The 27,740-nt window shown below is 35.4% G+C and overlaps 1 protein-coding gene across 1 annotated transcript in view; it reads left to right on the top strand.

The window, feature by feature from the left end:
* LOC129230985 (cyclin-dependent kinase-like 4) overlaps positions 1 to 27,740 on the top strand; it is a 90,878-nt gene that overhangs the window by 18,906 nt on the left and 44,232 nt on the right. Inside the window, exon 5 of the mRNA XM_054865229.1 lies at positions 4,775 to 4,972. Coding sequence (XP_054721204.1) covers positions 4,775 to 4,972 — 198 coding nt within the window. The remainder of the gene's footprint in view (positions 1 to 4,774; positions 4,973 to 27,740) is intronic.

Here is a 27,740-nt window from a genome sequence, read left to right on the forward strand (position 1 = left end):
TACTTGCATTAGGAAATTTTTAATAGCATTCATCAAATCTTCCGTTTATGTAAAAATTTTGGGCTAAACTCCCCAAAGATTTTCGATTAAATTCAGACCGGGCTAAGAGCTGGTCACTGAAGGCATTTCACCTGGTTAGCTTCCAGCCAAAATTTAGTTGACTTCGAAACATGGACGGAAGTGTCTTCCAACTGAAATCTCAAGTCTCCTGAAGTTATAAGAGGACCAATGGGTAATAAATTATCTCCAAAGATACCTTGCTAATAATTGAATCCCTTTTATTGTAAATGAAAATAATTGGAATGTTTCCACAGGCAGCGAATGCAACCCGAATGTTTACCGTGCCACCTTCATATTGACACTTTAAATAATATATGAGGTTATTGCCGTAAATCATGTCAAAAATAGTCATAACCATCGGGTACATCGAAATTAAATTTACTTTCATCGGAAAAGGCAATATCTCTCCCAATTTGTGTCTTCAGTTAAATGGTTTCAGGCAAAGTCTAAGCGAGCATTTTTGTGGTGCTTATAAACAGGGGATTTTCTTTTTTTCTTTAAATTGATCTGAGGGATTGCTGCTAAACTCGAAATGTGGGATTGCTGCTTAAATCATCTCTTATCTTTCGGATTGAACATAGCCATTGAAACTGCTCTTGAATTAGAGCAGACGACCTTATTTGTCCTTAGATTTCGACTGTCTTTATTGCCTTTCAATTAAGGATATTGAGTCCAGTACGCAGCTTACTTACGTTATCTTTGGGATTTCTGAAGAAACTGTTTACTGTAGCCTTGGACCTTCCTTTTTTCTTTCTTTTTTTTTGTATTATTGGAGTCAGACATTCCAACTTCATTTAATGTTAATATTTTTATTTGTTGGCCATCGCTTAACTTTTTTTCATCCTGCCATTATACTAAACACACAAAATACAAAGTGAATGCACCTAATACCGTTTAACTAAACTTAATGGCGACTAGCTTTCGCATGTCTGGCTTTATGCTAAGGGAGGCAAGAATCTTCAGCTTTATAAGTTTTCCATGTTGTTTTTCATTGGAAATAAGAAATTATCATTATTTATGATCCCTCTTCGGTTTTTCTAAACAAAGTTTATGCATATTATTTTGATATTGATCAATCAAATGAGAATTTAATTTGCGTTATCGAAAATTTCATTATTTTTTTACATTTGTAAACATTTTGGGCTATCGACTGTATACTTTTTTACAGAACCATATGTTGTTTGCTTCAAACCATTAAAAGCAAAAGCGTGTCCTTGGTGCAATAAAGATAATTTTCATTGAGAAAATAGTGCTTATTGTAAACGGTTGGTGAGAAAACGGTCAAAGGCGACCATAGTTCAGTTTTGACGATTTTCTGTTTTGCTGAATTCTATTACGCAAATTTTCGCCCTTATCTACACTGCTCAAAACAATTAGGGGAGCAACCAAAAACGTGAAGAAAACCGGGCGAGACGGCCATGTATTGGCATACAATGGATAGTACACGCGTATCAATGCGCAATACAGAAAAAAAGACGTAAAATAATTGGAATTAAGTTTTAATGCTTTGAAAGTATGGAAAAAACGCTAAAAGATGATTTAGGGCAACAATTTGGTTACATGTAAATGATGAAAAAAGACACTGTTTAGACATGATGCATAAGTTTTAATAAGGCGTGTGGGCTCCTCGAACACCTAAGACTGCTGCACACCTGTTTGCCATGGATGCGATGAGGTTATCTATCTGACTTTGGGGAATACTGTTCCACTCCCCAAGAAGTGCAATTTCCAAGTCTCGAACAGTAACAGGCGGCCTTGATCGCGCAGCAATGCGTCGTCCGAGCATGTCCCAAACATGCTCGACTAGATTCAGGTCAGGAGAGCACGCTGGTCATTCCATACGCTGTATTGTTTCAGCTTCAAGCATGTTCTCTACCAGACGAGCTCTATGCGGTCGGGCAATATCATTCTGGAAAACAACGGAATCTCCAATGGCTCCAGAGTAAGGGATGACATGAGGTCGCAGTATCTCGTATGCATACCTTCGGCCAGTCAAAGTGCCATTCCGAATGATATGCAGGTCCGTACGTCCGCCTATGCTGATTCCACCCCATACCATCCAACCAACTCATCTGTATTGTGACTTTTCACGAATGAATGCGAGGTTATTTCGAGTGCCCCTGTCCCTCCATACCAGAAAGCGTCGGATGTCACACTCTAGGCTGATTTGGGACTCATCTGTAAACAACACTTGGCTCCAATCATGTTGCTCCCAATCTCGATGTTCAGCATCCCATCATCTTCGGGCAGCACGGTGGCGTGGGGTCAACGGAATGAGGACCATTGGCCTACGTGCATAGAGCTCTCCCTCATGAAGCCGATTACGTACTGTTTGGCTGGACATCCTTCGTCCTGTTGCCAAGAGTAACTGTCTTTGCAGCTGCGTAGCATTCTCTGTTCTGTTTCGACGGGCTATTAACAGTATATACTGGTTATCAGTTGCTTCAGTGGCATGTGGCCGACCTTGCCCTGGTCGACGTCTAACATTTCCTGTCTCTTGGAATTGATTCCAAAGCCTTGCAACAACACTTCTGGAGACTCAAACAGCGTCCGCGACACTACGTTATGTTTGCGCGGATTCCAGTCTGCCTATAAGATGTCATGTCATGGATTCCGGTAAATCACTCTGTTAAGACATTCTCAAGTAACCTTGTCTCAAGAAAAAATACTGTGCAATCGAATTTCACAGTTACGGCAATAAAACGGACGTTTCTGCAACATCTCGATTTCTGCTCTTATCTCCTTTTTCTGGTTTTTGACGTCATGAACACTGATTGGCATATAAAGTTTTCTTTTTCCGTTTCCTGGTAGGCTTAAAACTATGGATGTTTATATGTACATACATTTTATGTTATTTATTAGTATGCATCTTTGCGTAATTTTGTTAAAACCATGTGCTCCCCTAATTGTTTTGAGCAGTGTAGTTCAAATTTTCTTTGTGAAATAAATTTCATTTTTTTTATTACAAAATTTCAAAACTGTAACTTGGGGGCCACTTTCGGAGTCCACAGTGTTCTAAAGGTTCCCCTGGGATTTATTTTCATAGAAATTTTTGGAACGGATGTTTTGGAAATTAATATCGGCGAGAAAGTGTAAATTTTAAAATTTTCGATTTGTCTTATTGTTTGTTTACTTCTTTGAGAGACTGTACAAAGGGTGACACACACGACCTGATGGGCTTAATTTCGATAAAAAGTGCAAATACGACATTTGTGCTTAGCACGGCAGTACAGGACATCCAGGGGAAAAAGGCAGTAAAATCATCAATTTTCGCCCGCCGGGCATTGAGCGACCGTAGGTGGCAAATGGGGATTGGAGAACGAAGCGAGCAGGGGTCAGAGCAGCCTAGTGTCATTACCCTAGGGAGCTACGACCCTAGCTTGCTTGATTCGTTAAGTAAATACTTTATACAGTTATGAGATAATACTGTAATGAGAGTAAGACCTGTTAAGTATTTTATACTAAACGTGATAAAAGATATGATATTAGCATAATTGAAGACCACGGTGCAAGAGGAGGGGGGAGCTCCTCTTTTTGCCGGTTACGTGTTCTGCATAGAAATATATGAAGAAATATATTATCTTTCATGATGCATAAGGCATAGGCATCTCCAACCAATATTGCATAAGATATTATAACGAGCTGACTTTCTTTTGCACCAATTTAATGTTATTTCCCCATTATTTGCAATTTTAATGTGATAAATATCTAAATGTCACCATCAGTGGCCAAATCGAAACCAGATTTTTAAAAAAACATCGCCAAGTTGGCGACAAAATTTGGCGACCAAAAGACTGGCGATACATCGCCAAGTGTTCGCCAAATTCTATCGAAATTAACAATGATTTCCCAGCAAAAAGGTGCGAAAGACCCCTGCAGAAACATCTGAATGCAACCAAAAGAGAAGGTGCACAACTAGACACCACTAGGAGTCTACGTACCAAATTTCAACTTTCTAGGACATACCGTTCTTGAGTTATGCGACATACATATTCACAAACACACATACGCACATACATACGTACATACAGACGTCACGAGAAAACTCGTTGTAATTAACTCGGGAATCTTCAAAACGGATATTTGGGGCGTCTATACGTTCTAAGGTCGTGTGGTCGAGTAGAGAAAACTCAACATTCATTCGGAGGCTAGCAAAATGGAAATTAAGGTCGATTTTTGAGTGAAAATTTTTTTGGCGATTGCAATACTTCCTTTTTTGTAAAAGGAAGTAAAAAGGAGCTGAAGCAAACTATGTTGCAGGAGAAAGTGGAGAAACATCACCTCCTTTGCTCTATTATTTTAAAACCAAAAGTGTTTTTTATCACAAGACTAGCATTGTTTTCTTACGAAAACCAAATATTGACTGAATTGTTATTAAGAATCTAGAATTTGTACCAATTTTTGTATGTGCTTTAGAGCAGGAACGTGACAGCTACAATACGTAACAATTCAATATACATAAGTCCTGTTATATTTTATTAAAATGTCACTGAAATTGATGTTATAGAGACAAAAAATAAATAAATAAATAAATAAATAAATAAATATAAATACAAAATCTTTAAAAAGAATTTTTAAAGAGTTTTTTTTTATGAATTCTGTAAATTTTTAAAAAAGTATGTCTCCATGTTGCACTGGTTTTCAACTGTATCTCACTTTGGAGACTTACTCAAATGCAGATGAAACGCTTTTGAGACTGTTTGATACCTTTTAGGTCCTGGGGATAACTATACGGACTACGTTGCGACGCGATGGTACAGGGCACCAGAGCTTCTGGTTGGAGAGACTCAATACGGTCCTGCTGTGGACGTGTGGGCGATTGGGTGTGTCACTGGCGAGCTTATGAGAGGAGAAGCACTCTGGCCCGGAAAGTCGGACGTAGACCAGCTGTATCTCATTCGAAAAACTCTTGGTAAGTGTAATAATAACTTAATATAGTGAAACCTGTGTAAGTTGACCACTTGAAGTGCTTACTTTAGTGCTCCACGTTGACAGGTGGTCAACTTACAGAGGTGGATATGTGTGATGTATGACTAATTTTTCCTGACAAAGGCGGTCAACTTAGACACATGGTCAACTTACAAAAGTGATCGACTTTACTCTTAGAGCAGGAATTCGTAACTGGAGGGAGCAAGTCCAGTCATTGGCTTAGGAAACTCTGAGGCAAAGTTCTCAAATCACATGGTTCAACTACGACGAATAAGAGACACGTTTCACGTGAAACCCCCGAGTGAAAGAAAACAGATTTATTTTAATACTTTGCTTTAGAATATGTCACGTGACTAAAGATCAAAATTTTAAAGCTTCACTCTCTCTCCCTTTTACCCTTTCTCAATAGTTTTACTTCCCTTTCAGCGTTGATAAATAGTGTTTCCGAGAGCAGGGGTAAGTCCTTTTCATAAATTGTCAAGAATTCATGAAAATTTTAAGGTAAATTTTACTGTAAATTTGAGTTTTTACATTACAGATAAAAATACTGTAACTTTACAGTGAAAAAAAAAACGATTCTACTACCAATGGGTACACCACTGGACACTAGCATTAATTCGCCTTTCTCTATTTCTTTTCGACTCCTATTCAGTCTACGGGTTTTGCTCGTTGTTCTGAGAAATAGGTTAGGTTCGAATTCAAAAACGACCATTTTTGGCTCATGGGGGAATTGATCCCACGCCCTCCCGTTGTTAGCACGAGCTGAAGTAACGGGCATCCATCTTGTGATGCTATACACAAAAGCAATGCCTAATAAAATATCGAACTACAATGAAATATCTGTACCTCAGAGCCAGAAGGACGTAAGTCCAAACATTGCGATTTTTAGTTTATTAGTACATTGTATGTAGAAGTCCATACCGCATCGAGCCATGTGAACGTAATTCTTGAAAATAAATCATTTTCAATATTTTACCAGGGGTAAAGGGGTGCGCGTTCTACCCTTTGCGTGCGCCAGAAAAATGTTTTTCTCCCTCTCCTGTAAAATTATCATAATGTGACTTGCGTCCTTCTGGCTTTGAGTACAGATATATGCCTTTATCATTTAAAAATAAATATATTCCCTAGTTTTAATGGCAACAGAACTATAGTTCAGAATACGGCAATAAGTTTAGATTGCATGTTAAATCATTAAAACGACATTTTTTTTCGTCAAAATCTGTACAAGTTTAGCGAACTACTTGCGCAGTAAGTACTAAGTGACAAGCACTCCCCCTCCCCCCACACAGTAATTATTTATTTATTTATTTTAAAAACAAAAAAACAAAAAAAAATCGCAAAATATAGAACAACAAACATTGCAACAAGCTGAAATGATAGCTAAAACATTATTACAAAACAAATACAACGAAACAAACAAAGTGATAAATTCTTTGAGATTTCTTTCAGTTCACTTAGAAAAAATCCTTAATGGAATGGTTGTGGAAAAAGAATTTCAAAGTTTGCCTCAAATGTCTCGTCTGACAGTCTCAGTCTTACATTAGGGGTTCGGCATTTAATTTCCTCCTGCCTTTATCTCTACATCCTGAAATTCATTTTTCCCACGGAAACTTTGCCCAAATAGGTGATAAAATTTAAAATGTTTTTTTGTACCACAACAGTGCGTTTATTCGTAACGCTAAATTAGTCAATCAAAGAATGATTTGAAAAAATCTTTTAGAGAAAATGTCTCAGATTAACAAAATGGTCGTTTTTCTTTCAGAAAAATCTAGTTGTTTGATAGGAATACAATGTGTACATTAATCGTTTTAGTACTGAAGAATTTTCTTTTCCTTATGGTAAAATGCGGAAAAAAATGCATGGTTATTTTTATTTTATATTATTTTTTAAAAATAGGAGAAACGTCTGCAATTAACTATAACTTTTTCAAAAACGGTAAATTTTACCAACAAACATATTTGTGTGCTCACTTATTAAAAGAGAGTTTTCCTGCTCAAATTTCGTGAGTTCTTTTTTTACATGGAACGCAAATTTTCATGTTTTAATTCCGTAAAATATTTTACGACACGACGTATCTCACTGCAGCAACTGACAACAGCGCCATTGCACTTTTGTATCACTTGAATTTCAGGTGAAGCACAAGAGAAGAGCGACAACTCTTCGTCGCACTCAAATGATAAAGAAAGTAAACATAGAAAACTAAGTAAAAATAGTTCAAACGCTCGCATATGCTCCATTTAATGTCTCCATCAAGTTCGATTGAACTCTTCTATCGACGGAGAAAACTGCTGCTGTCATCTAAATACATTGCGTTCAAATTTTGAATTTTTTCGGCACGGGCTTAATTCTATCATGCTCAGCGGAAAGAATGAAAACATGTTCCTTGAAATGACAGACTTAATTCTTTTAATTTACAAAATAGAGTCTCAGCTTATGTTCTAACATTTGTATCCAAAAAGTATCGAATGTGCAAGAGACAAATGAATAAATGACGAAGGGAAAACGCTTGAACTTAAACTTCATCTCAAACAAAAAAGTTAAATTTCCGCCATAACAATATTATTTTCGCCAACCCCCTTCGTACCTCTCGTGAACCCTCAGGGGTTCGCGAACCACCGGTTGGGAAACGACGCTCTAACTGAACTAATGAGCCTCCATTTTCATTTTAGAAATCAGCTCCATTTCGTAAAAACTCGCATTCGTATGTGATTTCAAATGTTGGTTCCGTAGCACATAAAAGAAAAAATTTAGTCTAGTGTACACTAGATGGCGCTTTAAATCCTCGCGATTAACGAATGCCGTGGGAAAGCGATAGCACGGCGTTAACTGTCTTTGAAAACTTTAATACAGATATAGTATTGACTCATTGACTGATGTTATTTCGAATGAATGACACTAAATTGCAGGTGTGGTATGGTATAGTAATGACATCTAGTAGAAGAATATATAAAACAATAGTTAATATCTATTTCAAAGGCACAAAGGCAGAATCAGAGTACACATACATGCCACGAATATTATTTAAAAAAACATAATAAGTTATGAAAGTTACCATAAAATATTTTTGAATAAATTGAAATTAATTACGCGTAGAAGAAGCAATTATAATTCTAAAGAAACATCAGCCTATGATTGACTGTATGCGCAATAGATGTAACTAGAAAGCTTGTGCTTTTATGACATTAGCACCATTATTTGAGAGTAATTTCAGTATTGGGGCTATAAGCAACTATTGCAAATTTAGTGAAATAAAATTTGAGCCGCAATCCATCATTTCTAACAAGCATTAAATCAATTTTAGTCTTAAGGTAATGATTTGAAGCAACTGCCAGTTTTAGTAATAATTAACTACTTATATATATAAATTCAATGATGTCTCGAATGTTATTCAAATCTCGTTGTATACGCTGTATTCTCGCAAAGTTCTTTTGAACTTCTCAAAAGAACCAATGAAATAAGTAGATATTATGAGTTATTTTAAACGAGCGCGAAATAACTCTTGCGGAAATGCAGGAAAAGTGCATTATGTGCCGGTGCTAAACGAAAGAAATTTTTCAGTATATAATATACTTATATTAAAAAAAAAAGTACATTTAAAGTAACATTAAACATGTCCTCCAAGTTCTTTTGTAAATTGTAGTTACTCTCTTGTACTAATGTCTGTTAATATCTTACTCAAGGGACTTCAAACTGCGGCAGGGGACTTCAAAAGGTGGAGCATTTAAAAGGACAGTATTCACCTGACGTCACTGCGGGTAAAACCCCTCACTGCAGAGCATTGTGGGAACTGTAGCAGACGAAAATTCGGCACATACAGCGTATAATAACACTTGCTTTTGTGTGGCTTATAAACTCTTCTTTCTATTTAAAAATGGGAGGCTTTTTACGTTTTTAACTAAGAAACGCTGTAAAAGAATGATGAACGATTTATTTGATACGAAATACTCTCTTTATTATCGTATTTTCATGGGTTTAAGCCTCTTTGGTTCCTTATCACAAACATGGTGAAAACTCGAATTCTCTTTTTATTTTTCCCGTTTCTCAGCATTTTCCATGCATTCGTAAGTCTTTTTAAGCCCTAAACATGTTCATTATGCGCATGAAGTCTAATAATCCTTAAATAAAACGAGTTTTTTTAGCACTACTGACACTACGTAATTGGTCAAAATACCCGCAGACGGACAGCTGATGGGACCGTTGCCAAACCGTGAATAAGGTCCAATCGGCCCTCTGATTCGTCCACGAAATACCATAGCTACCGAACATACTTACAGATAAATATCTGGAAAACTTGTGAAGGCAAACTCAAACCAGATTATTGGGGCTGGTACGTTAAAAATAACTCGTACTATCCAATACTTTGTGTTCTTAAAACTTCCCTAAACCATCTATTAAACATGATTCGCTGTTCCTGCAAAACAAAATGTGCTACATTACGATGCGAGCAGAAACTTAATGGACTGTACTGCTCTACAGCTTGTTTAGCATGTCAAATCAATGACTGAAAATCAAAGCATTATATACTATCATGAGTAGGATGGCGGTGATGAAAATGAGTAATTTGCAAATAATAGAAGCTTTTTTGCTTTTTAAAGACATTTTAATTTCATATTTGGAAAATATAGTATTAATAGAAAAGCATAAAGTAATTTTTATTATTCGTATTTCGAGATAAGCATTTACACCCGTGGTGGCGATTTGAAGGGGGGGGGGGGGGAGGGCACTTTTTATGGTTTATTTATTTATTTTATTTTCTAATTTAGAAACCAAATGTAGAAATTATTTTTAAAAAAAATAAAATAAAAAAAAAAAAACAGAAGTGTCAACATTTTCAGATCATAATTATTTGTTTTACTTTGTATATCTGCTTACGAAACATTATTTAACGCGAGCAGTAACTTTTAGTTTATGTATTCATTGTTTATATATTAGTAAATCAAATGTTTTACTTAAAGAGGCAATACTTGATTATTGAAATTATTACCAAGTGTTTGTGACATCTCAAAATACTTTGGAGTAAATAATATAAGTCTAATTCATGTCAAAGTGCATCTTTGGGGAAAGTTGTTGTGTACATAATTCATAAAAATCTTTAAAAAGCATAAGTTAAGCTGTTAGATTTATTATATCAACTACTACTCATTCGAAACCAGCCTTAGCTAAATTTTGTATCTTTTTCTCCTTTTTTACTTTCATTTTTTCGCTGCCGCTAAAAATCCTACGGTTTTCAGAAGTCGTTTTTTTTGCCCCCCCCCCCCCCTCTTTTCAGTCCTAATCTCCGCTTCTGATTTACACCACTTTGAAATCCCTTTTTAAAGGCCGGATGTTTTTACAATGGGGACCGCATTCGGGTCGCGTGCCTTAAGTTGTAGACTCTGGTTTAAATAGTAGTCGACTTAGTGAATTTCTGTAAAAATTGTATAGAGCAACATTTGTTTTTTCAACCCGTATAAACACAGCTTTATACTAGCGCGGGAAACAACTGCGTAGGGTTACCGGGATGCTCGAGCTAAGTGTCGAGTTATCGAGGTTCTATCTAATTTTTTTTTAACGTAACCATTAACCGAGGCTTTTAGTTATAACTTATTACAGTTGAGACTACAAAAAATGTTTTTTTTTATGTATTTTTAAATAAGAATATTAGCTTACCTATTTTGAAGACACTAGTACACTACAATGTAAAAAAATTCCGAAACGTTACTGGGTATTTCCGTGTCACATTTCGGTATTTTAATGGTTTTATCCACTTCCTGGAAAAATCAAGTTTCACCGTCAAAAAAGTTTCCTGAATTGCTACAAATTGTACGAATGCAGATTTTTCACTGTTGTGAAAAATATTTTTAGCTCCCAGTTTAAAGATTGACTGAGTGTATTTATGAAGTGTATCGGCTTTCGTTCAGTAACGGTTCTTCCATGCTAATTTAAACTTCCAAAGGAAGCGAATAAGTATGGACAACGTAGCTTTGCGAGAATTGCAGGCGAGTAAAATTCTCGTTACTTACAAGCAATTCTGGCTCAGCTTTGGCCATGTTTGCAATAATACTTTTGGAATTTCTTTGATAAATCAGGAAGATGCCAATCTGTTATAATATGACTTTTTAAGATCGTTCTAAATTTTCAGACACACGACTGCCTTTTAACGGGAAGATTTCTAAATTTTTCAGTATGCTTCCAAAATAATGTCAGGAAGGTTGCTGATTTTTAGCGGAAAACGTTCCTGGATTGTGCAAGATATGTTACTGACAGAAATTGGGCACATCAACTGCCCATTATTTTCCAGGAACGTTTCTGAATCGTTTTTACAGTGTATATGACCAAAAGTATTGCGACACTTTCAAAAATTCACATTTCAAAGGATTTCTCGAGAAGTAAAAGACCAATTGTTTTATAACTTTTGTCACATAAGAGGCCATTTCCATTAAAAGTCATATCACCCATGTATTTAAGGTACCAGCAACAAATTGAGGCAAACAAAAATGTCTTTTGATCGTCGTTCATCGTTAATAGCTGATAATAATCTGTGAATTTCAAAAACCTTATTATGTACAATTATTTTACGTTCTTTCGAGAAAGTATCACTGATATTCATGAAGATATAAGCATTTCTTTCGGAACTACGAATTCAATCAAACGAACCTTCAAATAATGAAGGTTTTTGGCTCATAACGCGTAAAGTTTTCCATCAAAGCTTTACCAACTTTCAGAAAACTTGACAAGAGAAGTATAATATGAAAATTTGAAGGTAACATGTTGAAAATTTGATGAAATATGAACGTTTAAAGCAATTAATTTTTCTCTGCGCATTGGCGAAACATATCAATTTATAACTTTCATTATCAAAGCCCCAACTAGATTTTCCAACTCATAATAAAATTTCAGTTCAATATCTCAAAAATTCAAAACGTTATCAGCGTTCTAATAAGCTGAATTTGAATAGCTCTTAAGCAGGGGCGGGTCCAGAAATGTTTGTAAGGGGGGTCAAGTTTCAATGGCCAGCGTTATAACTCAAAAAAAAAAAAAAAGTATCAGTGAAGTAGGGATGCCTATTGCCCGAAAGTGGGATGGCTCACCACTTCTTATGCTACGGGGTTCCCCCTCTCAAATAAGATTAAAACCCTTTCAAATTGCCCCCGCCTTCCCCTATTCAGGAGGAAACAATCTCGAATTTCTGTGTTCAGTTGATTTCTCGTGAATGTGCGGAAGAGCAATATTTTCATCTTTGACGAAAAATACTTTTTCATAAATATATGTAACTTAGCTCCAACTTACTTAATGCAAGTGCTTCTATACACATTCATCTGCTAAAGTATGCAATTTATTGCTTTAGCATTCATTATTTGCTATTACAATGTGACGAAATTTTTTTATTTTTTTATTTTTTTGGAGCTGGTCCCAAGAGCCAATTTTATCACGAATTTCTACTGAAATAGCGAACAGCCTAAAAGACACAATGTCAGTCAATCTTCGCAGTAAGTTGAGAAAAACAGCTAAAACCGGGTTTCTGGTTCCGAAAGAAATGTACTGATCATCTTGATCTAGTTGGGGCATATTTTTTAGTGGTAAAACGTTAAAAGCAGGAGTGTAGTGAATAGAGAAACGTAATAAGCGGGAAGAAGTAGCATTAACAACATTGAAGAAATTTGGGCACAGCGAAAAAAAAATTAAATGAGAGAAAATGATACGTTAAATTCGGGAGAAAGAGCACTCTTGTGTTAGTTCAAAGAGCAAAAATGCAAAACGAGTTCTATAAGAACACTAAAAATTTTAAGAAAAAAAAAGTAAACATTTGAATTGACTAAGGAAACCAGACTTCTTCAGATAAGAGCAGAAAATCAGTTCTAGTATGAAAAAAAAAATCGAGTGATAATCGCATAAAAGTGCAATAAGAATATCGTAGCCGAATTTTCAAAATTTCATCTAATCACCACTTTATTTTAAGACAGAAAATATTATGTGTTGAATAGTTCAATTTTTTGAGTATGCTCTGGATTCCCTCCAACATTCGAGATAAATTTTCGCCCTAGATAACATATTACAATGCAGGGGGACGACTGAGATGAGCTTTAACACATTTTTGGGAGCAAATGCATTTAGTTGTCCTGACTTGATTGCAAGTGTTCCATGCATTGTGAAGTACTGCTCTCCCACAACTTTGAATTTATTAGTAATCTAATATTCCAAGGGACAGCCAGAACGTAGTCCCATCTTCCATATACTATTTTGCTTCTCATGTATTTCACCATTTGGTACAAGCGTCTAGGGGCAGGACGAATCCTAATGTTAAAAACTTACCCGTTTCTCAATTTCACTAGGTAAGGGAAAATCTACGGAGTTCCCTTTCCTCTGTAGGGGAAAGGGAACATTTGTGTCTGCCGCTGTACAGAAAGATAAAGAATCGGTTTATGGTAATGTGCGTGTGCTCTCTGTCATCAGTGGTCGTTTGTATTCAGGAACGTACAAGCAGGAGAAAATGCTACTAATTGATTTCATTGATGAACTGTCAAAAATGCGTCCGATTTAATTCCGCCTCAGTCTTGTTTGCTTTTATTTCAAGTGAAATACGATTATGATAATAAAAATACGTTCATTTTACAGAAAATTTACATCAACAGCTTTCAAAAAACGTAAGATTATCCTTTCACCTTCCTTTTGCGTCTCTCATGTATAACATATAAAAAACGAAGAAATAATAATAATAAAAGAAAATAAGTAGAAAATTAATTCATGTTTTCAGTTTTTGGACATCATGGTGGTAAAAAAACTATCATCTCTCACAAATTTGAAAAAGAAAAAAAAAAGAAGAAATAAAATACGGTTGTTGACCACAAACAGATAACAAATTCTAAGGAAGAAAGAAAAGTTAACAACTTTGGATTATTTTTCATTTGGGGGATATTATTTCTTTCTAAAACATAAAAACAGAATAATAAGTAAACGTGCAGTTTTTTTTTTTTTTTTTCATTTTTAAATAAATATATTGTTTGCAACTTACATTTTCGAAAGCGAATACTTCTCATTTACTTGTACATTATGATTTAATAAGATTTATGACTTCAAACATATCGCAATTTCGCAAACGATGCTTTTTTATTGTCTCCAGCTCTAGACAAACAATGTAACAAATGGCAAGTCAAGTCCATAGTCAGAAGATATTTTCGGGTAGTTTTTTTTTCATCCCCCCCCCGCACCAAAATCTAAATGTATTGTACGTTGCAATAATCTGAAACACTATAATTTCCATCTTCAAAGTAAGTCATCTATAGACAATATATTAAATGTAATGTAAATTTTTCTAATGCGAAATAAAACTTGGCGACAACAAACATTATTTTAATATCAAATAAGATGAAAATTTTATAGTTGGGGAGTGCGGGGCGAAGTGAAAGAGCGGGATAAAATGAAAGAGTGAGGTAAAGTGAAATAGTTACTCTTCTTTTAGAGCCAGCTACCTAGTTGTGATTTAACTATGTTATAAGGCGTGTAGCCTTTTCAATTCACGGAAAAATTACCTCTGAAAACCAAGGAATATGATAACACAATTTTCAAAAATTGATATTCATATTGTGATATTTTGTTTAGAATCAAAAATTATTTGTGTCATTATTAAGTCATAAAGTTATTGTTTTTAAGATTTGAAATATTAAATGAAACCTACTAATATTCAGGTATTTATTAGTTTAATATTAAGCTTATTCGTATTTTAAACGCTTTGTCAAGTGCATGCGGGACAAAGCGGGTGGGGCCAAGTGAAATAGTTCATTTCATTTACGTATTCAATCCTCTATCATATCACTTACGTATTCATTCATAAATTATTTCATTTACATTCGTTCGTTTAATAATTCCCATATATATATTCATCCATTTACTTTCTTCACATATTAACTTATTATTTGTAAATTTATTCGTTTATTCTTTCTTTTCATTTTCATTTATTAACTCATTTTTTATTAAATCATTTATTTGATTAAAAATATCTTTAACAATCGAAAAGAAAATGTTTCATTTAAGAAAATCTTTATTTTTTTCCTTTGCCTCATGAAAAAAAGAAATGAAAATTTTCCACCTTTTTCGGAAGGTATAAATTTGGTCAAAAATAAGAAAAACGTTTCAATGCAAGTTTTATTAAAAATACATTGCTCTTTCTTCATGTACTGTAATTTTCAGGGCCAATTTTCAATTTGTTTACTTTGAAATAAGTACGTAAACATAATTATTTCACTTTACCCCATAATCCCCTTCTGTATTTCGGGGAGAGAAAAAGAGGGGTGGGTGAACATGGCAGACTGGGCTTCTCAAGCGGGCGCCAACCTTGACTCCAAAAGGGAGCAGAAAAAAAACCCGAAGGAACAAAAAAGAAAAAAAAACCGAAGTCACAAAAAAGAAAAAACCGAAGGCACAAAAAAGAAAAAAAAGCCGAAAGCTATATTAATAAAAACAGATAATATTTTGATTTTGTTTTACTATTTAAAAAAAAAACCCGAAGGTGCCAAAAAAAAAAAAAAACGACACAAAAGGCGTCAGTTTGAAAGCGCAAAGAAAAAATGAAATAAAACCGAAAGCGCACAGGTTTGAGGTCGACAAAAAAAAAAAAAAAAAAAAAAAAAAAATAAAAAAAAAAAAAGGAGCACACGTTCTAGGACACACAAGAAAAAGTGAAATACATAGAAGTTTTATCAAAAAAGAAAAAAAAAAGAAATAGGCTCAAGAGCGGGAGGAGTGGGGGACAAGCCGCACACGGTTGAGGGTGCATGTGCAAAAGAAAGCCTAAAGGAGCTCAGGTTTAAAGGTGCAAAAGAGAAAACGTTCGTGCAGGTGTGCAGGGTACAAAAAAAAAGGCGCGGGGGGGGGGGGGGACGAAATCGCTGTTTTAAAAGAGCAAAAAAAAAAAAAAAAAAAAAAAACGAAAGCGCACAATTTTAGCAAAATAAAATGAAAGTTTTGGAGGGTGTAAATATAACAAAATAAAAATGATAATTTTCGAGAGCGCAAAAAAAAAAAAAAAAAAAAGTTGCACAGATTCGAGGACTTGAAAAAAAAAAAAAAGATGGTGGTCAGGTTTGAGAGTGCAGGAAAAAAACTCGCACAGGCTTGAGGTAGCAAAAAACAAAACGAAGGCGTTCAACAGAACGGGGAGGGGGGGGGGGGGGCGTGGTGCAGACTGTACCATTGAAATCTTTAAGGATTTGTGAATAAAATATGACAACGATTATAAAGTACAAATTGAGTGTTTTTATGACGAGTTGTGTTTTATGTGTATTTTATGTTTAGAGTTTTTATGTCTTTGAGGATTTGTTTTCAGGAGTATTTTTTTTCTTTTTAGGGACTCTCATTCTTCTGGGGAGATTATCGTGTTGTTTGGGTTGGGGGGGGGGGGGGGAGTGCTCCAGCTCCTTCGGGAGAGATGTACACTCTAGGTCTCCTTTCAATTCAAAGTTCCATTTTTATGAAATGACGTAAAAAAGTTTTTATTTCGAACTTTTAATTAAAAAGAAAATTAAACCACCCTGTAAGAAAGCATTTTTTTCAATCAGTCATGAGTTTTTAATTTTTAAAAGTGAGGGGACGAATGCTTTCCCCTCCATACGAGCTTTCTATTTGGGGGGCGGAATGTCAATGACGCAGACTGCGTCTTCAAAATTTTTTAGGATGTTTTTTAAGCGAATTATTTTTTTTTGGGGGGGGGAGGGGGATGGGCACCCACCCCCTTTCTATCTTTCTAAATATCCATCTTTTTACTATATATATATTGAAGACTAAAAAGGGGAGAAAAGAGGAAATAAAAAAAATCCAACAAAAAAAGAAGGAGACCTAAAGACCAATCAAGCCAATTGAATTTCTTACATGACTAACACATGGTTGCCCATTTAATAAAAGGGAATACAAGCACCAAGCACTCCCATCAAAACCAGCAGGCCCCCTACTGCGCATCGTTTCCATCACGCCATCGCCATTACAAAGGAAGGATTTCTTCTGCACTTCACAAGAATTTTCCCTTTCCTACCAAGAGCCAGAAACCAATTTTATCTACCCGGCGATGAGGGAAACGACTAAGTTTTTAACATTGGAGATTTGTCCTGTCCCTAGACGCTTGACTCCTTGGTGATTTGACGGAGGCATTCCCAGATCCTAGTGAGAGGTTGATCGACGAAAAGTCGAATACTTTGATCTTTTGCTTTTCAACATATGATAAACTGGTAGCGTATTTTCAAGGTGGGCGTTTCCTTCTCTCAATATATTATGTATGTTTTTTATTCCTTCGTATTTCGTTCTGCAGTTAATATCAACAGATGACGCTATTATTACTTTTGAGCCTTTATAAAATTCTTTGGTTTCAATAAAGAAAACGAGTTTTTGAGTTTTGCATTTATGGTGCATAAGCTCTCTTTTACTTTCAAGAGTTCCGTTATTACCCTTATGTGCTATCTATATATATATTTTCTCATACTATTCCATTCTACCTTTTACATCACACAGATTATCGCTATATGATAGCGCACTTTAAAAATTGAATCTTTGGAAGAAATCCTTCAGTTTTATTTTTTTTAATGAATTACTCTATATTCACCAACACTGATGGGTTATTCATTACGTTTAATTTCTAAGTTGCAGGCTAAAAGCACTTTCATTTCTATACATTTTTAGCCTAGGCCGTAATTTACTAATTTAATAATAATTTATCATATTTACAGTTACATGTTTTTCTACATTTCAGTAATTATTATTTTTTTCAAATTTTAGAAGCGTTTTCTACGCCCGAATGACGAATGTAATAAATATGGCTGTGTCAACTGACAATAAAAATAAGGTATAATTAATATTAAAGTTTGCGACCTTTCTTAAGATTTCGGCACACTTTAAGACCCCATATATCAAAAACGGGGAGACGAGGGAACACAGTTCACGGGTCAAAAAAAATGTCTAAATTTGCTCTTTCGAATGCGACTATTTTAAACTTTTTTCATGATTACTGAAGTCGTGTGGTTCTTTGGTTAGACTTACAGAAATATAATTCACTTTTGTAAGTGCCTGCTATTAGTTTATTATTTTTTAAATTTATATTTTGAAAATATATCGTGCTTTGGTCTCCTTTGCGATTGTGATAAGTAGGCGTAAAACTTGGAAACACACATTTAATAAATTAAACGTTATTTCCACATGAAGTATTATTACTACATCGATAACGAAGACTTCATGCCTCTCGCTTGGTTACGCCAACACCGTCACACTCACACAAAGAGTAAAAATTTAAAAAAAAAACCCTAATTTCCACATGAAGTGTTATATTGATAACAAAAATTTCGTGCCACGCTCCCTGACAATGCCACTGCTGTTACACACACACGCACAAAGACGTAAAAAAATGCAATTTTTATATAGAATATTACGACATCGATGAAAGAAATTTCGCGGGAGGGGGGGGGGGCGAATGCCAACCCTGGATACGCCAGTGCCCCCTCAAAGGGTGTGGATCAAACCCTAGAACAAAACCCTTCCCAAATGAGATCAGTCTCTGTCCAATTACCATCCGCCCCCCATCTTCCCCGCCAGACCCGAATCATTGCATTCTTCATTTACTTTCAACAGATGGCGCTAGGATTTTCGAGCCACCTTTAAGAGATTCCGTGGTGTTATTATTAAAACTAATGTTTCAGATTGAGGCATGTATGTGCCATACTTCCTGTCTTTAACTTTCAAAAAAGTGTTTTAAGCTCCCAATGAAATTTCGATGTTTTATTTTCTCTTACTATCAGAGCGTTTTAACGTGCTATTTTCGGCAAACCTCACACACCCTCACTCAAGCCAAATTCATTTTTCTTACATCCTACCGCTCATTGGAAGGACATTGTTTTTAATTTACAATCCAAACTCACCTTATATCAGAGAAATAAAAATTTTTTATATATAGTGCTTCTAGTCATTTTCAGCACTGGTAGTAATTTTGTTATGCGTCGACAGGAGTAATAACGTTTCTAGAGTTTAAGAGCCATTCATTTACACTTATGGCTAACTACTATTATTAAGAGCCAAATATTAGTGTATGCATTACTAGAAAAGAGGTAATAAAATGGTCATTTGCTCTGACACATGTTCTTACGTAAGACCAACTCATTTCTTTTTAATCTTTGCAGAACAATAACTCAATCTCCGAAAAAGATATGTTTTAAAAAACTAGTTTAAATTAACCTAGTTTCTGACAAAAAAATAAATTATGCATAAAACACAATAAAAAAAATGTAAGATCAATTTCACAACTTTCAACACTATCGTCATTCAGGCAGGGCTGGAGATGAGTACAGTCGGAAAAAACCCGGAAAATTTCGGAAAAAACGGGAAAAAAGCCCCTTTTTTTGTTCTGAAGGGGTTTTTTTTTCCACTCCGGAAAAATTGAAAAAATAAATGAAATAAATGAAAAAATAAATTTTGTTTCCATTGGTTTTTTTTTTTTTTTTTTTTTGTACACTTTCCGAACATCGACTATCATTTCTAAGCTATTTGAAGCGGCATACCGCATCAAATACTGTATGCCAAGGCACAACAAGCAAACGAACTGTCGTTCTACTTTGTTAAACAAATTTAAAAAGGCAAATCTTTTGCTTAAAATTGTAAAAAACCGAAAAACAATACATAAACTAGGAGATTTTTTTGTAAATTATTTTCTAATAAAGTGAGAGACAAAAATAAGTAACACACTCATTGAAATGAAATTACTTTACTTCCAGTCGATGATGCAATTTTTGTCCAAGTTTTTTTTTTTTTTTTTTGCTGCACCCCGTATAATGCCATACCAAGCTAAAAGTGGAATTTGAAATTGAGCTCAAGCTGAGATATTGTGTTTTAAAGTTATGCTCTTCCATATATTTGATTCAAATGTCTTTTTTTTTTTTTCAGAATTTAAAAAAAGAAAATAGTTCCTGATCAAATGACCCTAAAACATTTTATTTATTAATTAAAATGCGAAATACAGAAAAATTTGGTTATAATAACTCAGGTTTTTTCAAAACTGCAGTATGACTACTTTTGTGCTTAGCACGGCCGTATAAATAAACATAAACTCCATTTTAAGTTTAGGTTCAGCTTTAGAAACAATTACGTAATTTGGATTTGGGGTTTCTGTTCGAAAGAAAAAGAAAAACCAATTTAGTTTTGATTTGGACTCAGACTGGATTGTAAAAAATCAAAAAACTCAATAATTTTCATTTTCAGACAGTAAAGTTACATTGTAATGAAGGGAAATCATGCTTATTTTTCTTTCAAACAATATCAATCATGTTTGAAAGTTAAAAATTACAATTATTATTTCAAGTTTCAAAGGCAATCTAAAATTGAAAGTGTAATTGTTATGATTAGTCACACCGTAAGATATGCATCTGATGCGACATGATATATTTGATATACATATTCAAGAATAGGTCTAACTAAGGCAATATAAGTATTTTTCAATGTTCTGTCGTCAGCACCCCAATCGCTACCGAAGATGAACTTTAGTATTATTAAGTCTCTTTCTTGTTTTAGTTACAATCCAATCAATGTGCTTGTTACACGTTATTTCGGGGTCAAGCGAAAAGTTACGGGTACGTAATGCTTATGCAACAATCCCTACTAGCAAAATTTCTTGCATCAACCTTGACAGATCTTGATATTATACTGACGGTGTCAATATTGACGTGTTTCATACTGCATAAAGCTTGCATAAAGATTAAAAAGCAATATTACAATAACAACACGTATGCAACATTGCATTCATCTTAAAATATCAATATTGATATTACCTTACAATAACAACATTGCATACATGTTGACGCCGTCAAGATGATATTTATTTCATGCTGTCGCCGTCAAGGTAATTAGCACACAATAGAACAGGTGGACCTTCGTTGATACTTGCGCATGCGCACAGTTCTTTCTACCCAGCGTCCCTCGCATTGCTGGCACATCTTCCTCCTTCGACCTTCGATTCAGTCGGTTTAGAGGAGCAGCACGTGGCGTTGCATTTTTAGGCTTCGTTAAATTGGTTGCTTAGTTATTAGTGTGGAATATTATTGTTTTAGGAATAACTTATGAATGACTAATAACTGCATTTGTTTATTAATAATGATACAACATTAGGAACAACTCTCAAAAGCAGAAGCAAAAACGTTGCTCAAAAATATTAGTTTTAATTATTTAAACCAAAGGATCTCCGGAAGGAGTTTAATATGGAAGATAACGTCAACTATATAACTTCTCAAAGGAATGGAAATTTAAAGGAAAATAATACACCGATAACTCATTGAGAGCATTACAATTTTCAGTAAATTACAGCAAGCTTGGCTTGTATGCTTTAGTCAGAAGCATTAGTTTTGATAATTAAACCACGGAATCTCTTAAAGATGGGTCAAACACGTTAGCGCCATCTGTTGAAAGTGAAGGGAGTGCAATACCAAGGGAGGAAAAAAAAAAAAAAAACACAATTGCATAATATATCAGGAAGAAGGAAAAAAATCTTATAAACAATTCTTAAAACAAATTCTGAAGGCGTAGGGGAAGTAAGCGCAAATCGGGTAGGCATTTGCATTGGCGCCCTTTTAACGTTAGTAAGAATTTGAGGGACTTGTATCTTCAGTGATTTGGATAGCGTTAGTTTAATTTGACTAATTGATTTAGACAATTTGACTGCTCGCTTTGATCATCGGGCAGAGCGGGTTTTTGGAAGAAATCTTTTGATGATTTTTATAAAGAAAACAAGTTTTAGTATGAATTTGTTATTTTAAATATAAACAATGATAACTACAGAAAATTATGAATGCTTAAAACTTACCAAATGTGAAAAAAACTATTTTTGTCAAATCAATATCATGCGTCCCGTTACTTTTCATAAGTTTATTGTAAAAATATGGTAGTATCAGCCTATTTAAAATTCCAATTTTGAATATTAGATATTGTTAACAGACCCTCAAAACTCAGAAATTTACCAATGCCGTATTTTAAAACAGGACGACTGATTTTTAATAATTTTTTTAAAATCCCACGCCCAAAAAAGCCCTCATTTTTCATGATTCATTTATTTATTTTATTTTCCAATTTAGGAACCTGGGCTAGAAATTATAAAAAAAAGCAGAAGCGTCAAAATTTTCAGACCGTATTTGTTTCACTTTATGTATCTTTACGAAACATTATTTAGCAAAAGCAGTAACTTTTAGTTTTTGTATTCATTGTTTAGGTATTGCTAAATCAATTGTTTAACTAAATTAAGTCATACTTGCGTAATGAAATCATTACCAAGTCTTTTGTTACACTTCAAAATACTTTTGGGTAAATAATGAAAGTCTAATTCATGGCTATATGTTTCTTTGAGGAAAGTTATTGTGTACATAATTCTTCAAAATCTTAAGATAGAATAACGGTTAAGCTGTTATAAATTTGTATCAATTACCACTCATATGCTCTAAAAACCAGCCTTAGCAAAATTTTTCACTTTTTGTTTTTCTTTTTTGGTAGCCGCTAAAAATCCTATGGCTTTTAGTTGTCGTCCCCCCGCCCTCCCTTTACAGTCCCATTCGCCGCCTCTGTTCTTAACAAAACATGTTTAAGAGGATGGAAAGTTCAAATCCTTTTGGTTCCCAATTCAAAAACTTTCTGTACCCACTCCTGCCCCACGCCATAAGTTTTGCGGGTATCTCAAACTAAAGATATCCCTTTGGTTCATACTCCTCCAGCACATTTAGACATCATCAAGAAGAGTATTTTAACATCCTTAAGCCTTAATACAATATTATTTTGCAAATTAGAAAAGAAATGTATTGTACGGTGACATGCGGGGTGTGGGCACAATAATTGAACAAGTAAGAAACATAAACGACTATATTTACACACACGAGTATTTACATTAGGTTATCTTAACGAGATCTACACAGAGACTGAAACATAGTTACTGCGGAGCATGCGTCGACGATCACTCCCTCTAGCGGTGGGTTCTCCTAGTGTACTTACCTCGAACATTCCGCCCACCTTGAAACACTGCTGTTTCAACATGAAATATTTAAGTGTTACTATAAATACAAAAAGCAATTAAAATATGAATAATGCAATTATGAATACAAAAATTTGCAATTTAAACAAAATGAAATGTAAAATAAAGTTCAAAAGTCAATCACTGTCCATTGGCAGTTTGCATAACTTAACAATGGGTCTCTTAAGCAGTCCGTCAGAAGTTTTTACTGCTGCCACTCTAACACAACCGTCCTTTCCTGGAAAAACCTCTGAGATGCGTCCCAGACGCCACTTTAGCGGGGGTAAGTTTTCATTTTTAACCAGCACAAGGTCTCCAACTTTCAAATTGGGTTTTCTGGAAAACCACTTTGGTCGTTGTTGTAAACGGGTCACGTACTCGGAACTCCAACGCTTCCAGAAGTGCTGCAATAGACGTTGCGTCAGCTGCCAGCGTGTCAGATGGTTGAGTTTAGAAGATGTAAAATCTGTTTCTGGAACAGCGTTTAGAGGACCACCAATAAGAAAGTGTCCTGGTGTGAGCACTGAAAGGTCATTTGGATCACTGGACAGAGGTGAGAGAGGACGAGAGTTGAGACAGGCCTCAACTTGCACTATGATCGTGTATAACTCTTCGTAAGTTAATATCACGTTTGATATGATGCGCTTAAGATGGAATTTCACAGATTTGATGCCCGCTTCCCAAATGCCTCCCATGTGAGGAGCAGCTGGTGGGTTGAAGTGCCAGTTGATACCTTCATCAGATAAGTAATGAGCGATTTTTTCATTATGGTTTGGTGTTTTGAACAATGCATTAAGTTCGTCAAGTTCCTTCTTTGCACCAATAAAATTAGTGCCGCAGTCACTGTAAATGTCAGAACATTTACCGCGACGTGAAATAAAACGTTTAAAAGCAGCTATGAAGGCATTTGTTGACAAATCACTAACTAGTTCACAGTGAATTGCTCTAGTTGAAAAGCACACAAACAGACATAGATATGCCTTGCAGGTTTTTGCTCTGGAGCTCTTTGACATCCGTATGGAGAAAGGGCCACCATAGTCAACGCCACATTTAAGAAATGGTCGGGTTGGAGTTACTCGTGCAGCTGGCAAATCGCCTAACATTTGCTGAGCGGTTTGAGCTTTAATCTTAGCACATGTCATGCATTTCCTAATGCATTGTCGAATAGTATCTCTAGCAGATAGTATCCAGTATTCACGTTGAATGCACGCTTGAAGTAACTGAGGTCCAGCATGTAAGTTTGTTACATGTAATGAAGAAATCAACAGGTCTGTGAAAAAGCTGCGTTTAGGTAACAAAACAGGATATTTTTGATTTTCCGGTAGGTTTGCATGGCGAAGACGACCGCCCACCCTGAGCAAACCGTCATCATCAAGGAAAGGATTTAGAGACAAGATCTTACTCTTTGTAGGTAGTGTGCGAGAATGTTTCAAACAGTATATTTCTGGGTGAAAATTCTGTTGTTGAACTTGTTTGATCCAAAATTTAAGTGCATGATCAAGTTCTTGTGACGACAGTAGTCCTAAATTTCTTTTTTCCTTTGAACGTTTGCAATTGTAAATAAACCTGAAACAATAAGCTGTAACTCGCTTCAATTTGGAGAGCGAAGAAAATTTATGCAATAATTCTAGAATGTCACTCTTTTCTGCTGTCGCTGTTGCGACGTGGGTTGCAGGTACGGTTTTCTTTTCTTCTGCACGAATTTCATCAGTTTCAATGTACTGAAATGGTTCGTGCGAGATATCTTCTTGCGAATACAAGAAATCAGGGCCTCGCCACCACAGCGGAAAGTTCTGCAATTGTTCAAGGGTCATTCCCCGTGAGGCACAGTCTGCTGGATTTAATTTGCCGTCTACGTGGTTCCAAAGAGCTTCAGGAACAAGCTCATGAATCTTTTCTACTCTATGCGCAACAAAAGTTTTCCACCGGCTAGAGTGTGATGCTAGCCAGCCCAAAACAATTGTGGAATCGGTCCAGCATAATGTCTTAACTGCATCGAGTTGTAGCGCTCGAGACGTAAAGCGAACAAGTTTAGCTAACAAGAAGGCACCACAAAGTTCAAGTCGAGGAAGAGAAACAAATTTTATAGGTGATACTCTGGTCTTGCTAGTAACCAGTTGCACATTAATGTTGCCATTCATCGAAATCGTTCGTATGTATACTGCAGCCGCGTATGCTTTTTCGGAGGCATCACAAAATCCGTGAAGTTCTATGATGTTGCTGTAAGGTTGAAGAATGTACCTGGGTACTTTAATTTCTTTTAGTTGAGATAAGTCTTCGACTAGAGATTTCCATTCTAGCTGTAAATCTGGTGGAAGATTTTCGTCCCAGCTGAGCTTCAATTTCCAGAGGTGTTGAATAAGCAACTTGAATTTAAGAACAACGGGAGAAATCCATCCAGAAGGATCGAAAATTGTAGATATGAAGGATAGCACGATACGTTTGCTGCAAAATTCTGACACAGGAGGTAAGTTCCACCTAAAAGAAAAAGTGTCTGTTGCTGGGTTCCACAGAACTCCAAGGGTCTTAACATCATCTCTAATTTCCAGAGGCAAAGATGTTGCACGACTTTCTGGGGGAATATTTTCAAGTACCAATTCTTCATTCGATGACCATTTTTTGATTTCAAATCCTCCACGCTTCAACATTTCAATTATTTCTTGTTGCAGTTGAATTGCTTCTTCAACGGATTCGGCTCCAGTCATGAGATCGTCTACATAAAAATCTGATTTAACTACTTGAGACGCGTGCGGAAATTTCTCACTTTCTTCTACTGCAAGTTGTTGCAGACATTTCGTGGCCAAATATGGAGCTGAAGCTGTGCCATATGTGACTGTCAGCAAGCGGAATTCCTTAACTTCCTCGTCTGACGATTGTCTCCAGAGTATTTTTTGGTATTGTGTGTCGTCCGGTTGAATCAAAATTTGCCTATACATTTTAACAATGTCACTTGTCATAGCGATTCTATGTTTGCGAAATCTCAATAATAGGGTTGCTATGTCGTCCTGTAAAGTTGGACCTACCATAAGCTTGTCGTTGAGAGATGCTCCACTTGACGATTTAGCAGACGCATCGAAGACAACGCGAAACTTAGAAGAAGACTGAGATGATTTCATAACAGCATGATGCGGAAGATAGAAATGTTCTCCTGAATTATCATTTTCTGAACACAGTTCCATGTGACCTAACATTTCATATTCGAGCATGAATTCTCTGTATAATTTCATTTTTTCGGGTTTTTTGACAAAACTCTTCTCATTTTGAATCAACCTCTTTTCTGCGACTTCACGAGATGAACCCAATTTTAGATTATCATTGTGAAAAGGTAACCTTACGATAAACCTACCCTCATCATTACGTGTAAATGTGGAGTGAAAATGGTTTTCACATGCCTGTTCTGAAGGGGAGAGTATTTTTTTGTTTGGAATTTCTTCTAATTCCCACAACTTCTGAACTTCGAACTCCTCGCAACGAGTGAAGTGAGTATAAACGCGATTCGAGTTGCTTTGAGTTTTTCCCACTTTTCCCAAGATAATCCATCCAAAAATTGTTTCCTGCGCCATCAAATTCTCTCCTGGAATAACAATATGCCCACTCAGCATTATGTTTGCTAGCACGTCAGCACCCAGTAGGACATCAATGGTGCTAGGTTGATTACAATTTTTATCTGCAAGTATCAAATGCTTAAAATATTTTAATTTCGCATCATCAATTTTATTCTGGGGAAGATTATTTGTAATTTTAGGGATGGTTAATGCATCAACAGTGAGTGTCAAATCAGTATCTGAGACTGGCGATATTTTAATTTGAGCTGCACCCGAAATTTTATTCGATTCATTAGAACCTAACCCTGCAACAGTAACACTAACCCGCTGCCGTGGAATACCTAACCGCTGTAAACAATCCTCTCTAAAAAAGCTTGCTTGAGATGCACAATCAATTAGAGCTTTACAAACATGCGCATTTCCATACTTGTCATGCACATTAATAATAGCAGTTGGAAGCAAAACATTTTGCGCATTCAAATTAGATTCCGAATAATGATTTGATACTAACGTATCACTTTTATGTTCCTCATTTTTGACATGTGTCGTTTCGTGGAGCAAAGTGTTATGCTTGCGATCGCATTTTTTGCACTTTGAACTCTTACAAGTATTGGCAAAATGATTTGGTCTTAAACAATTCAAACAAATTTTCATTTGCATTACAAATTCCCTTCTCGCACTAATTGGCATTTCTTTAAATTTATCGCACTGATAAATTACATGAGAATTATCCTTACAGTATAAACAAGTGTTCGTGAGCGCGATATGTTTTGACTCTATTTTGTTTTTTGATGAGAAAGATTTTTCGTTCGGTGTCCTTGACGAAAATGATCCGGCGCCATGTGTGTTATGTATCAGACACGCTAAAGCTGCAGCGCGTTTTTCAATGAATTCGCGAAATGATTTGAATGTTGGAACTTCCGATCTGTTCAAACTCAATGTAAACTGACGTAATGTTTCAGAATCCAGTTTCTTTTTCAAGAAATAAACTAGAATGGTATCCCAATGATATACTGGTTGTTTTAGTATTTCTAAAGTGTCAATACACTGATTAGTAATATCTAATAACTTTCTTAATCCATGAGATGACTCAGAATTTAAATTTGGTTGCGAAAATAATCGGTCTAGGGTTGCATTAATTATTTCCGAAACGTTTTCATATCTATCACTAATTAATTTCCATGCTTTATCGTAATTTTCATTCGTAATTTGCA

The sequence above is a fragment of the Uloborus diversus genome, chromosome 10 (genome assembly GCF_026930045.1).
Source record: "Uloborus diversus isolate 005 chromosome 10, Udiv.v.3.1, whole genome shotgun sequence".
Lineage (NCBI taxonomy): Eukaryota > Metazoa > Arthropoda > Arachnida > Araneae > Uloboridae > Uloborus > Uloborus diversus.